The sequence below is a fragment of the Pleurodeles waltl genome, chromosome 6 (genome assembly GCF_031143425.1).
Source record: "Pleurodeles waltl isolate 20211129_DDA chromosome 6, aPleWal1.hap1.20221129, whole genome shotgun sequence".
NCBI lineage: Eukaryota > Metazoa > Chordata > Amphibia > Caudata > Salamandridae > Pleurodeles > Pleurodeles waltl.
This window is the reverse complement of record NC_090445.1, coordinates 1,508,401,358-1,508,416,228: the sequence shown is the minus strand read 5'-3', so window position 1 is coordinate 1,508,416,228 and position 14,871 is coordinate 1,508,401,358. Positions and strand designations below refer to the sequence as shown.

Here is a 14,871-nt window from a genome sequence, read left to right as displayed (position 1 = left end):
GGCATACTAGTTCTAGGGTATTATATGAGTGAATTGTTCAAACAGTCAGTCATATGTAGAATGCGTTGCTGTCACCACGGGGGTATCTGGGGAATGGGGTGCAATGTCTCTGTCAAAAAGTCAGCTCTTGAGTCACTTCTTGAAGTCTGCCAGCGAGGGTGCAGTTTGGAGGGGGAGGGATAGGTTGTTCCAGGCCTTGGCGGTGATGTAGGAAAAAGAGTGGCCGGCGCTGTGCACAGATTCTGGGTGTGTGTGTGCGAGCCCTGAGAGGAAGAGCGCAGGTTTCTGGTGGGTTGGTGGAAGTGTAGACTGTGGTTGATGTAGTCCACCCCTTGATCGTGTGGAGCTTTGTAAGTGTGCATGAGGAGCTTGAAGTGACATCTTTTCTAGACGGGGAGCCATTGGAGGTTTGTGGAGGGGGATGATATGGATGCACCAGGAATTGTCCAGGAAGAGTCTGGCTGCGGTGTTCTGTATTGTCTGGAGTCTCTTTAGGAGCTGTTACGACATGCCGGCATAGAGAGCATTACTGTAGTCGAGAAGGCAGGTGATGAAGGCCCGGGTTACAGTTTTCCTGGTGTTGGCTGGGATCCATCTGAAGATTCTGCAGAGCATGCGGAGCGTGCGGAAGCAGAAGGTGGTGACTGTGTTGATCTGCCGCTTCGTGGTCAGCTCACTGTCGAGTATGATGCCAAGGCTGCGAGCGTGGTCAGTAAGCGTGGAAGAGGGTCCGAATTTAGCTGGCAACCATGGTCCCATTTGGAAGTGTTTTTCACGAAGATCAGGACTCCATCTTGTCAGAGTTAAGCTTCAGACAGTTAGTTTTTATCCAGTTGGCTATGGTGGTCAGTGTTGCAGAAGATGGTTCTGGTGGTGGAGGGTCTTCAGTAAGCAGGAGGATCAGTTGAGTTTCGTCTGTGTAGGAGATGATGTTGAGGCCATGGGAGCAAACAATGTCAGCCGGTGGGAGGGGGGGTGTCATGTAGGTATTGAACAGAGTGGGGCTGAGGGATGAACCTTGGGGTACGCCGCAAATGATGATCTTGGGTGCGGAGGTGAAGGGCGGTAGTCTCCCCACCATCCTACGACAGACCCAGGACCTGCTGGCCTTCAGAAGACTCCTCAAGACCTGGCTCTTCGACCAGTAGCACCCCCTCTCCCCAGCGCCTTGAGACCCTCGCGGGTATGTAGCGTGTTTTACAAATGCAGTGATTGATTGATTGATTGATTGATTGATTGATTGATTGATTGATAGTCGGACGCTCTGGGTGGGTCCTGTCAGGATGGAAGCACTCTATTTGAAGGCCTCATTTTGTATTCCAATTCTGTGGAGTCTGTTGATGAGGGTGTGGTGGGACATGGTGTGGAACAAGGCTGATAGGTTGAGGAGGATCAGGGCAGTGGTTTCCCTGTGTTCGAGGAATTCTCTGATGTCGGTGGTGGCAATGAGTGCGGTCTCGGTGCTATGGTTGAAATGAAAACCTGATTGGGAGGTGTCTGGTAGGTTGTTTTCTTCCAGGTAGCTGGTGAGCTGCTGATTGATGGCCTTCTTGAGTACTTTGGCCAGGTAGGGGAGTAGAGAGACGAGTCAGTCATTCTAGAGTTCAATGGGGTCAGTGAAGGATTTTTTCAGGAGGGGTTTGATTTCCACGTGTTTCCATTTGTCTGGAAGAACTGTTGAGGTTATGGAGGTGTTGAGCATGCTTGTGAGTTCCGTGCTGATGAGGTTGGTTCCAAGGTTGAGCAGGTGGTGGGGCATGGGTTGGTGTGTGCCCCAGAGTGAATGGATGGCATGATGGCTGAGGTTGATTGAGTGTTGAGCGGTGCCCATATGGTGCTGTTGTTGTGGGCTGGGGAGTCGAGAGAGCTGAGGTTGGAGGTCATGGGTTGGTGGTTGAAGTTGTTGTAGATTTTTGTGATCTTGTTGTGGAAGTAGGCTGAGAGGGTGTTGTAGAGTTCTTGGGGCGGGTGGATGGTGTTCTCTGTGGCTGCTGGGTTGGAGTATTATTTGACTATTTTGAAAAGTTATTTTGTGAGGTTGGATGCTGAGTTGATGTGGGTCGTCGTGGCCGCTCTCTTGGCCTCCTGGAATTGTCGGTGGTAGTTGCTGAGGGCTGCTTTGTGGGCTGTTCTATCAGAGGGATTCCTGGTAGATCGCAGTTGTTCTTGAGTTTGTAGCAGCTGCGCTTGGTGGATCTGTGCTCCGAGTATACTAGCTGGTGTTTGTATAGGTTTTGTTGGTTCTGGCTGGTTTAATCAGGGCAACAGAGTCGGCGCTTTCGGTGATCCAGGAGAAGTTCAGGATGGCCTGGTCAAGTTGCATGAGGATTTGGGTTTGGATTAGCAGATTGCCTGCGTCCACTGTGATTCAGTTACTCTGCTCCAGTTGCGGTAGTTGGCTCTGTGGTTCTCGGTGGTGGTGTGTTGGGCATCGGTGATAGTCAAGTGGACAATGCTGTGGTCTGACCAGGAGAGTTCTCTGATGTGGCTGAATCTGAATCTGTTGGTGAAGGAGAAGAGGGGGTCGCAAGTGTGTCTGGCCTTGTGTGTGGGTATGTTGACCAGTTGGGTGAGGCCTATGTTACTCAAGTTCTAGAGGAGGGAGGTGAATTTGGCATGTTTGAGGTCGTTGATGTGGACATTGAGGTCGCTGAGTAAAATGTAGTGGTTGGAGTTAATGGCCAGTGGTACAATGATATTGGGGATCAATCAATAAATTGGGGGTTTCTTGTAGAGCCCGAACTGGTCATCCTTGGGGGTCTCCAGGCACTGGTTTGGTGCTGCGGGCCTCGCCTGGTTGGCAGAGGTGATTGTCGATGGGCCAGGTCTTGAGCTGTTTTCTGAAATCCTCCAGGGAGGGGGAAGTATGAAGGTGGATGGGGAGGTTGTTCCCGGACTTGATGGCGAGGTAGGAGAAGGATCGTTCTCCGAAGTGTTTGCAGGCCAGGGCGAGGTTGGCTGAGCTCTCTGGTCGGTCGGTGGAACGAGAGGAGGTTGTTGATGTAGGTGGGTCCTTGGTTGTAAAGGGCCTTGTATGTGTGCGTAAGGAGTTTGAAGAGTCATCTTTGCTGTAGGGGGAGCCAGTGGAGGCCTCTGAGGTGGGGATTGATGCTGGTCTTTCTAAGGAGGTCGAGGACGAGTCTTGCTGTGGTGTTCTTGATGATCTGCAGGTGGTTTAGTAGCAGTTTTGTGGTTATGACACAGAGCACGTTGCTGTAATCGAGGCGGCTGGAGATGAGGTCCTGGGTGACTGTCTTCCTGGTGGAGATGGGTATCCAATGGAAGATCTTGCTGAGCATGCGAAGGATGTTGAAGCAGGCTGAGGAGACAGTGTTGCTCTGTTGTTCCATATTCAGGTGGGTGTCCAGTATGATCCCAAGATTGCGTGCATGGCTGATGGAGGGTGGCGGGCCACCACGAGCCGTCCCAGGAGGGAAGGCTTGTTTCCGAAGATGAGGATCTCTGTCTTATCAGAGTTCAGCTTCAGGCAGTTGGACCTCATCCAGGCTGTGATGTCTGTCATGGTGTTTTGGAAGTTGGTTTGTGTGGAGGTGGGGTCATCTGAGAGCGAGAGAACAAGCTTGGTGTCATTGGCGTAGGAGATGATGTTGAGTTATGGGTGCGAGCGATGTTGTTCAGTGGGGTCATGTAGGCATTAAAGAGGGTGGGACTGGGAGAGGATCCCTGAGGGGTGCTGCAGATGATGTTTTTGGGGACGCAGAAGAAAGGTGGAACGAGGCTCCTCTGTGCTCGGCCGGTGAGGAAGGTGGAGATCCAGTTGAGTGCTTTTTCTTGGATGCCGATGGTGTGACGTCTGGTGATTAGCTTGTGGCGAGAGATGGTGTTGAAGGCTGTGGGGAAGTCAAGGAAGATGAGGGTTGGAGTTCCCCCGAGGTCGAGGAGGCGTCTGATGTCGTAAGTGGCTGCGATCAGGGTGGTCTCAGTACTGTGGTATGGCCGGAAGCCAGATTGAGATGGGTTTATTAAGTTGCTGTATTTGATGAAGTCCATGAGTTGACGGTTCATGGCTTTTCCATGACTTTGGTGGGGAACAGGAGGAGCGAGATTGGTCAGTTCTTTTTTAGCTTGTTTGGGTCGACTGATGGTTTCTTCAGTAATGGCTTGACCATTGCATTTTTCCATGCGTTGGGCACGATGGCTGTGATGATGGAGGGGTTGAGGATTTCCATGAGGGCTGCTCTGATTACTTTTTTTCCCTAGATTGTATAAGTGGTGCGGACAAGGGTCCGTGGGGGAACCAGAGTGGACGGAGGTCATGATGGCGAGGGTATCCTCTGCAGAGAGATGCTTCCATTCGGAGCGCTGGGGGGGGTGGTGTCCGTTTGGGTGCGGGGTGGTCGAAGTCGGTGGGCTAAGTCTCAATGTTGCTGTAGATGGCTGATTTTGTGGTGGAAGTAGTCCAGTAGCTTGTTGCAGAGGGCTTGGGAGGGGGTGAACTGTGTTTGTCGTGGCAGGGGGGCAGGAGAATTTTCTGACGATGTTGACGAGTTCTCTGGCATGGTTGGTCCTAGATTCGATGCAGGTGGAGAGAGCTTTTTTCTTGGTTTCCCTGACATGGCAGTGTTATGTCTTGAGGGCGGACTTCAAGGAGTCAAGGTTAGCAGGGGTCTTGTGGGCGCGCCATTGTCGTTCTGATCTTCTGCAGTGTTGTTTGAAGGTCGGGAGTTCTGGGGTGAACCATGTTGCTTGTCTGGTGGATTTGTTGATGGTGGTGCTGTTCAGTGGGGCTATGGTGTTGGCAGTGGATGGTAGCCAGGTGGAGAGATTCTGTACGGGGAGATCCAAGGTATCAGCGGCGATGGGTCTGATGTTCTTGAAGATGGTGATCCAGGGAGTTTCTGTGACTTTTCCCCAGTTCCTGTGGGGGGGTGGAGGGGGGCGCATGTTGAGACGTTGTGAAGCAGGTTGATGATGAAGTGTACGATGTTGTGGTCGGACCATGTTACATTGGTGGCATAGGAGAATTGGTTCTGTTGTTGGTGGCGAAGATTGGGTCCAGAGTGTTGTCCTGCGCTGGGGGTGGAGGTGGTAGCCAGCTGAGTGAGGCTGATGATCATGTTTTCGAGGAGTGCAGTGGAATTGCATTGTTCGAGTCTTCTCAGTGGAAGTTCAGGTCCCCTAGGAAGATGTGGTGGTTGGTGTCCAGTGCCAAGGGGGCAATAAGGTCCGGTATGGCGTTGCAGAAGTAGGGGCGATGATCAGGTGGTCTGTGGGTGAGGACTCCTTTTATGGTGGTGTTGGCTTCTGGTCTGATCTTGAAGCTGAGGTGTTCCAAGATTGGTATAGTGTCGTTATCCAAGGCTGTACATTGGAGGGAGTCCTTGTGCATAATGACGTTGTCTCTGTCGTGTCTGTTTGGGTGGTCGCGGTGGATCATCTTGTATCCGGGGGGCATCGTGGTGGCAATGTCTAGGGTAGATGTGGTGTGAGCCAGGTTTCTGTGATGAAGATTAGGCCAGGAGAGAGGGTATCGATGGTGTCCCAGATTTCCATAGTGTGCTTGCAGACACAGTGATCGGATGTTGAGTATCGAGCAGTGGAGTGGTGGTTTGTCTTTGGGGTCCTCTGAGTGGGGGTAGTGTGGGCTCCTATGTTGAGGGAGAATCGTCAGTTGCAGCAGGAGAAAGGGCCTTTAGTGGATCATGTGAGGTGATTCTGCAGTCCGTGCTGGAGGTCTTTGGTCTGAGGATCAGGATCTCATCAGGGGTGTACCGGACTCGGGTTTTAGAGTCTGGGGATCTGGCACTAGGCACGGGCAAACATTAACCAGAGCCAACATGGGGACAGCAATACGAATGGGGGCACGCGGAAGCAAATGGCAGGACAGACAAGTGGGACACAAGAACGTCATTAGGACAGGGGATGGACCAGCAGCACAGCAGAACTGACGACCAGATCGCTACCAGGCAGGAGTGGCAAAGCCAGGAGAGCCCAAGATGGAGCTGAAAGTGAGAAAGAACAGCAGGAGGAGCAGGGGTCAGTACCTGCTCAATAGGGATGTGCAGCGACTGCCATTAAGTTAGTCCTGGGGAGGGTTGGGCGCAGTGGGAGGCGGGCAGGGGAAGGGTGCGTTAGAGAAAAAAGTTGGGAAAGGAGGTAGCAGGGGCACGGGATACCACAGTAACAAACCAGAATGAAAGCACAAGAACAAAACAATATCGGGACAATATGGGCAAACAGTAACCAGAGGCAACACGGGGACAGCAATACGAATACGGGACACGAAGGCAGGAAGAACAAATGTCAGGACAGACAAGTGGGAAACAAGAACATTATCAGTAGTGGGGATGGACAAACAGCACACTCGAACTGGCGACCAGATTGTTACCAGGCAGGAGCCAACAGTGGGGGAACTAGGCTCGACCCTAAAAACTAGCAGAACAGAGGTGGATGTCATTTAGATGGTTAGACAAATAAGAAGTGAATTTTGTAACGCAAAAGTGTTTTTGTACTACATATCGCCCGGCAGGTGGGCTCTCTCTTAAAAAACATAAAAAAAGCACAAAAAAACAAAATAAGCATAACAATTAACAGAAAATGTGACAGAGCGTGAGGGGTTTGGAGAGCAACAGAGAATCAGGTGGTGAGGCAACAGGGAGTGGGCTGTTGGCAAAGCAGCAGCAGAGGCACTTGAGGCTGGGCCGAGGAGGCTCTAAAAAGTAATAAAAAAGCTACAGAAGGCTGAGTTAAAAAATGGATGAGTTTGAGGACAGGAAGAGTGAGCATGATGGAGGTGTTTGGGGGAGATGAGAAGCTGACATGGCAGAGAGCTAGAAAACGCATGCACTCTTGTGGAAAGCTGAAAAGTAAAGTCGTTCCTTAAATGTGAACAGTGGAAGCATGCAAGTAATCGAATCATATGAGTGGTAAAGAGGGTATACCCAAGGGGAGAGACAAACGCAAGAGGAAGACAAACTATTGAATAGGAAGCAAGTAAAAGCGTGACACAGCCAATCAGTGGTAAGCAGTGAATGGTCTCTACACCCACTGTAGGTTTTTGGTGTAGTCCACTAGAGGCTTTCCCCTACACACAGCTATATTTTGCTGCATAGCCGAGACATGACAGTGGAGTACACATTGCGTTGAGGGGGAGGAGGTTAGCGTTATTGTGTTGAACTCTTTTACCCCAGAGAGATTGAGCTGTACATATTCTGGTCTGCTGCCTCCCATTTGATAGGAAAGATGGATAGCCTAGTGAACAAGTTTGCAACCCAGAGGAGAACAGTTATTACCGTTCAATGTTAAGTCATTTTCGTTCAATGTTAAGTCATTTTGTCAGAAGCTTACATGGGTCACAAGTGTCTGTAGTTGTAATACCTTAAAGTCTGCTCAGGCATGGCCAGATTGGAATCAACTATTTTCATTGTCACATTATTGTGGTGGATATCTTTATGGCTCCCAGCTGTGCTTCTGTGCCCACTTTTGCTGTATTGATGTGTGGATTTTGATAACTTTGCTGGCCGCTGCAAGGATTGGTAGAGTAGCCATGCAGAACCTTCCTATGTGAGGTGTTTTTATTAATACAATAGCACTTAATACCTCCGTTTTGCAGTTTGTAAATACTGCAAATAGAAGATGCAGAGTTTTTCAGGCCATGGAACGACCAGAGGCTGAGTTTGGCCTGCCAAGACTGGAACTTGTATTAAGTATTTTATTTTTAAATAATATGTAAATTGCTACTCCCAACCTGGGGTAACTGGGCCCTGTATAAGCAGCAGTAGTTGCAGCTGCAATAACAAATCCACAAAGAGTAGAGAAGCTTTAAAGGAATAAATACTAATTCATCATGTATTAAAAAAAATAAGCAGGGCAGAAAACATTAAATAGGAAAAATAGAAAGGGCTGTAATTTTCAGGGGCAGCATATGCTTGTTTGAAGGCAACTGTGTTTGGGATTTACATAAAATAGGTGCATATAATGTCCTATGGAACTCTGTTCCGCTTGTGCACAAAATCTCAGTCTTGGATCTGGAAAAACTGATGGACATCTTTAAGTTATTTTTACTTATTAAGGTTGACTGTCTTGCATTAAATTGTTCATAGATTCACGTTTTGAATTATTCATTGTCAGTATAGTTAACAGAACTATTGAAGAAAAGCATTTATTACAGCAATCTGTGTCGGCTGACTGCATCATTATTTTTATTGATCGTGCACTAACTGTGGTGGATATTTAAAAACTTTGCTCGTTGAGAGAGCTCTAAAAATTAGCCCTGCTTTTCCAATGTTTTCTACCTCTTCAGTCAAGTTTTCCATAGAGAATCTATACTTTCAGATAAGGACTTTTGCAACGATTTTCTTTTTCCCTTCTACTTCCCAACTACCACTTCCAACACACGAAGACTTCTCTTTGGTTGTGGGCAAGGAGAGAGCTTATCTTTCTGGCAGCTGTGGGTTTTTTTTCCATCCATGTGGCAGAACACCCGTCTAAAAAAGCAGAAAGTAACTCTTCAAATCTTTTAAAACATGTAACTTCAAGAAAGTACGTTTGGGCCACCATAGAATGTATCCCTTATTTAGATTCCAAGTGTATTCCACACCATTGCAACATTTGGAATCTTTTGCCAGCAAAACCTTAAGAGATATGGACAGAAGAGGGATCTTATCATTCCTTTGAAGAAGTATCCTGAAGTTTCCTCTTAATTCTGTGTGAACATGTGGGATACAAGGGTAGCACGTTTTGACCTGATCTAACATTCCTTTCATAAAGCCATTCCTTCTTGTTCAGCCAACTTGCATTTTTGAGGCTTTGAAATTTCATATGCCTTGTTGACTAGCTCCTCGTCGACCAGCCTGTGAACTTAATCCTTGTCAGCTACAAGCATTTGCTCCCTCATAAACACATCTTTCATTGATGTCAAACCATTAAGAGGTTACGTCGTTATCAACAAGAACCTCACCAACCACTTCCACTTGATGAGACCCTCGTCAGCTAGTCTCTTTTTGGCCATCTTCTTACTTACATGAACAAAAAACTTTCAGTTTCAATGACCAAAAAAACTTTCAGCCTCATTGACCACCTTGGCAAGACCATCCTTTTATGACAGCATCTGTGTCTCCTGCCTCCAGCCGGTATCCACCTCCTTCAAGAGTTACTGTGGTGCCACAGGCCTCAACTGAACAAAGTATTGCAAGAACCCTGTCAAGCGGCACTAGTGCAGGAGAAAGTAATACGCTCTTTATGTCAAATCTGGCTTGCAAGGACAATCCTCTGTAAATTTCAACTCCTTTGAATGACATGACAGATTATATGAGAAGGAAGCCATGGGAATGTATTTATTTATAATATCCTATTAGAGTTGTATAAACAGTTTCTTGTGGATCAGGTTCCAGCAAACTTCCTGTCTTACCTGCAAACTGTGGCGGGCCAGTCTTATAAAGGTTTTTCGGATAAAATCTCCCAACAAATTCCTATTCCGGTGCCACTGACTTTTAGAACTGATGAGCATTTTTCACTGGTTTCACAGACTCATGCTTAGGCCCTCCTTTACTGCCTCCACCTTTGGGGATGGAACTTCAGGTTTCAGCACCTGATCTTCCTAGAATATCATTGTCTCCAGTACAGTTGCAGTTATAAAGGCAAAGCGAGTGGAAAGTGGCTCAAGAGAAGTCACAAGATTCTGTGGGTGAGATTGACGGATTTGATGGGCATGGTGAGACCATCACATTGGTAATGGAGGACCCCAGTTGTATAACCTGGTCATTCAGCATTAGATAATATAAAAACACTCAATTGGTGAAGGAAGCCTCGAAGATTTCCAACACATTGATGGATTGATACTCACCAAGGAACAGTCATGTCTGGTACCTTTTGAAGTTTCGTTTCTAGAGGGTGCCCTTCTTGGCACTGTAACCCAATGTGTATTATTCAAAGGAGAGATTTGAGAAATTGATGGGTCTCTCCTGACTCATCAGGAGAATGTTAGTATGTATATTTATATGTTAAATTGCAGGTTCATGAACAGTGCGCAAAGTAACTTTCTATAGAAACCTTCCTGATTATTAATGTTTGTGAAATATGAAAAACATGCTTTGCAAACATTACTGGTGTGCCTTTAGGGGCTTGTGGGTCGTTCGCAAACATTTATTATAAATTATGAATGGTGTATGTAGGCGGAGCATGAAAGCTTTCTACTGAGCAGAACCTCATCCCCACCACTTCTTCCTGCTCTTTTGCAGGTAGTCTGGAGCGAAATCACATAGCCTCTCTCTCTAGACAAGCCCCTAGAATGTTTGCATGTAGCCCTTACTGTATGATGAGAGCCATGCTATCCCAGACTCATTTCTGAGGGGGGGAACCTTTGCCACAGCCTGATTTGCTGGATTTTAAAAAGTGTCATGTAACTGGACTGTTATGCAGCATTGGACTTCTGAGTAGTAACCAACTTCATGAATATAAGATGGGGCTGCAGTTCTTTTGTTCTCTGACCTGAACGGAACCATTGTTGCTGCCATTGTATCCAGAGTGTGGAGATGGCATAGTATCCACTTTCCTGCTTGCTGGAGCTAAGCTGAAGCTCTGTTTACCTGCTGTAATTAGCCCTTTCCCAGTGTAGAAGTCTCCAGCCTGGCCCAGGATCCCAGCAAATCAACGGGCACCCTGAGTTTACTCTACCCATCACCACAAGACAGAGGTGGGCTCTTGTGAAAGCTGCATTTGCAAATATCTGCTCAAGTCAATATACATTAAATATAAATGGTGAGATGCAAAGTGTCCTCATTGTGGTGGGAAAAAAAATCTGTTTTGAAAAACTTTGTATTAGGAAGTCTTATTCGCTAATAGCTGTTTGTGAACTTAATGATATAATGTCCTCATTACTTGCATTGTTTCTGTGCAATTTTTCCTTTGTCAACATGCCCAAACTGCACGAAAAATAAATGTTCATGATCACTGGATTATTTTGCAAAATTGTACATTGCTTCACCTGTGGCCCTTATTTTAAGATAGTATTGACTTTACCTCTGTTGCGAGGCCTGTTCACCCACCTGAAATAAGCATTTTATTGTGAGATATTCTGTCCGTTGTGTAATCACTATTTATTACTGAATACTGTTGATTATTGTTTAGTATTGGGTTTTGTGCACTTTTTATCTGTGCAGTAATTATGGGTAATACGAGTTTAAATTAAATATGTTGTGGTCACACTACACTTGGCTGAACCCTTATGCGTTTTTACGCTTTGGCTAAAAAAGGCGCTGAAGTTACCCCAACTTTTTGTTGTGGACTGTGTACCTTGAATGGAGTTTGCTGCAAACCCCAGCTTTTTCTCATTTATACGGTCCACAGTCCTCCATAGTTACCTGTGGGTGCTGGTATATTACACTAAAGGCTAAATATAAATGCAAGTATTTGTCATGGTCTTTTGTAGGGAAAATTGTTTTTTTTTTCTAGATTTTATTGGCAAATGGGCAATAGAAAGCCAACAATCTTCTGTGCAGGGAGTTTGATGAAAACATCTCATATAGAAAAACAAACACTAATGCGCCTAACTGGCATCCATATGAAATAGAACAAAAATCGTTTGACTTCATAAAGGTTCAAGCTAAAGTTTAGTAATTGGAGTAGAACAAGTGCAGATTAATTTTAAGACGTGGTCCAACGTGCTAACTGATTTTAAATGAGGAGCACAAGTTACCTATGTTTTGTTTTCTGCTATGTCTGGGCTCGCGGACTCTTGACAAACCTCGAGTGTTACCCACGCATGTGACGCCCCACGTTGTCCTGCTTAAGGAAGGAAGATAACACCTGAAATGGTGGTGGTGCTGCTGTGTTCTGGCAAGCATCAGCTTAAATAGATACATACTTGCTGATTGTGTGGGCACGCCTGCGAACAGTACGACGGTTTGCACAGTAAGACCATTGTCTGCGACTTCCCATTGTAATTCGTGAAATGCACTGCTGCTGGTGTGACGGGGCTCCGAGGGGGAGCCACTGGCACCGAGAGTCACGACGCCCCCGATGCGAGCAGCTCCGTGACGTCCAGGCCGCGTTTTCGCCCGCGCTCAGCTGTTCGCCACAGCCTCTCCAGGGAAGTCAGAACCACCCGTGCCTGGCTATGGGAGGCAGAGATGAGACAGCGAGAGAACACGCTAACCAGTCTTCCATTAAATATGTGCTCCTAATGTCCTGCCTATTGTCCTTGGTGCCCCGTGGTAGACAAAAAGCACCAGCACTCACACAAAGAGGGTGACACTGTGTCATTTCACGTGCCCTGCACTGTGAGGCAGGCTGGGTTACTTGCCGAGGAGGCTAAAGATATGATCTAGTGAGTAATGCATTCGTTTCTATAGATTTTACTGACTCCCATCTTGCCGGTCTGACTTGCTCACCGATGCAGTGTGTGTGTGTGTGTCTGTCTGTGTGCGCGCGCCCCTGTGTGTGTCTGTGTGCGCCCCTGTCTCTGCGCCTGTGTACGCCCGTGTGCGTGCGTGCATGCGGTGCACTAGTCAGCATTTTGGCTATCATGTAGTCGCGTTGCCTACAGCCGTGTTGTGTCATAGATACGGACGTCGCAGGTGTCTCTCCACAGTGCGCGCGTGCGGGGATGTGGCTGGGATATTCTCTGGGAGAATTGAGACAGAAATCTCGGTGAGCGGGCTGTGCTTCTTCCTGCGGGCTGATGGATTTTAGCCGAAGAAAGCAATAAGGACCATGCAGAATGGCCGATGCTTCCGATAGGGGAGATTCATGACCGAAATGTATCCAAAGAAATCGGATGGTATGTATTATGCGGGGCCCTGCCTTGGGAGCTGTCCGTGAAATAGTCGGCAGCACTTGTTTTGTGGACGGCGTTTTTTTTATATTAATATGTTGCCATGCACCATATAATAATTGGATTTTATGTATATGCTTGCGAACCACTGTGGCGCAGATCCTGCTTTGTGTTATCATGTAGGGATTATTAAATGTAGATTAATCAATTGTACGTGTCCAACATACGATGCTTTCAAACACATGGCTTTATTACATCTCTATAGCCACTGCGCATGGGACATTTTTTATGGGTATTTATAGAAACACATGGCACGTTGTGTGGAGGAGGCAGGTTTGTGGGAAGGGGTTTTGGGCCGCTGCACACCTGCAGTTGTTGGCGACAGAAGAGGGTCTCGTTACCAGAACATTAGAGCTCCACATTGCTCGCTGTTCAGCATCAAAGGGGCCCTTCTCTGTCAAGCCTTTCTCGCTTGCAGATGTGTTCTGAGACAATAGGCAGCCCGGTGTCTGATGCCCCAGTGGGTTGCCGCCTTCCCTTCTGGGCATTACACATGCCCTTTAAGCCGCGCATGCATGCGGATGCGTCTGCTGGTACGTGGAGGTGTTTTCTGCTGTCGGTGCACGAGCTCTGCCTTTGACGCTTGCCTTTGGCTTGCATCCTTGCTTTTTAGTATTCTCCTAAAATTGTATTTGACGGCCAGCGAGCAGAAAGGCAGGGAATGCTTTATCGCTTTAATCTGCGCCGCTCGGCGCAGGTGCGCATTGGGCTTGCGGCGCGCAAGGGTTAGTCAATGTAATTGCCACGGTGCTCTTGAAGAGGGGAATCTGGGCAGCGTGGCGAGTGTCCCCTGGCCTTTGAATGCTGTGCTTGCACATGCGGCCAATTGTGTCCCCCCTTCGTTTGTTAGTGTGCTGGCTAAGGTGGTTATTCTGAGCACGGGATGAGCCCCCCGCCCCCTGAAGAAAGGAAACATTGCGCCCAGAGCGGCCACTGGCAAGATAATATGTGGGTGGCAGCGGGTAAATCACGCCCTATTCTCAACCTGTAATCATAAGCGCGTCTTCGTGGGACGAGTTATCGGACGTGGACAAAGAGGCCTGATTCGACCCCCCTCCCCCATTTAGTGGGAAATGCTGTGTAGCTCGGCAGTAGGAATTCACCATGTCACGCTCTCTCAAGGGTACATGGACTCTCTTCCGCCTTTACCCAGCTCGCGCCACGTTATCTGAGATGTTCGGCTGCATATTCTCTCTTTTGCAAATCATGAGTCTGTGTCTATATGTCAATTGTAGAGAAACCACTGCTTTACCACATCATGGAAAGAATAGTATTTTACAAGGTTTATAACGTTGGGTGATTTATTACTTGTTGCAATTCAGCTCTCTGAATGTATTTTTACACATTTCTAATAAAATCTCCTTTTGGCATACATTAAACAACATAGACTGGTCGTTCTTTCTGACCTGCTTCTGTCATCCATGTTTCTGTAGATAGTGCCACACAATGTCCTACAAGTAGTCACAGCCAAGTGTCACCTGACTGAAAGGAGGTTAAGCGAATTGCTTCCACTTTTCTGCATGTGCTGTCAACGCGAGAAGCTCTTCCTGCGCCTTTTTCAGCATCTCATGGCATGAGCTGAAGTCTTTAACACCACTTAATATAACAATATGCCATGCTTTTCAAATTCACTTAGTCAAGAAAGAACACCAGCAGTACGTTCTGTTAGTTATAAAAATGATAGAATGCAAGATTTACATGTTTTTCCCCATTCATAGATGCAGATTTACGACTGCCTGTAAGGTTTTGTCAGGAAGATCTCAGTTATTTGAATATTTTTAGTTTCTGCTTGAATGTTACCTTTTCACTCAGTTTTAGTAGAGAGTCAGGAGATACGTGGCCTACAGTTGAAATTGTTTTATTACTTTAAGGATTGTCTTTCAAAGACGTCACGTCATGGCTTGATGTATGAGTGTCCATATGTTTACTACTCGTAAGAGGCTAGGTTAGAAATTGTTCTACCCTCAAAACTCTAAGCAGTGTTAATAACTATGATTTCTGACTGAGTATTTTTCACATTGCCTGATGTGATATTTTGTGATGTTAATTGACCACCTTTTGCTTTTCAAAATGCTTAG

General features: G+C 47.1%; 1 protein-coding gene across 4 annotated transcripts in view; it reads left to right on the top strand.

The window, feature by feature from the left end:
- PRKCZ (protein kinase C zeta) overlaps positions 1–14,871 on the top strand; it is a 604,208-nt gene that overhangs the window by 191,047 nt on the left and 398,290 nt on the right. Inside the window, exon 1 of one of the 4 annotated variants that reach the window (XM_069241001.1) lies at positions 12,032–12,286. The exons of 2 other annotated variants lie outside the window; for them this stretch is intronic. Coding sequence is in view for 1 of the 2 variants with exons in the window: in XM_069241000.1 (XP_069097101.1) it covers positions 12,709–12,739 (31 nt within the window). In the remaining variant the exon portion in view is untranslated. One more of the 4 variants, XM_069241000.1, reaches the window with a different exon arrangement.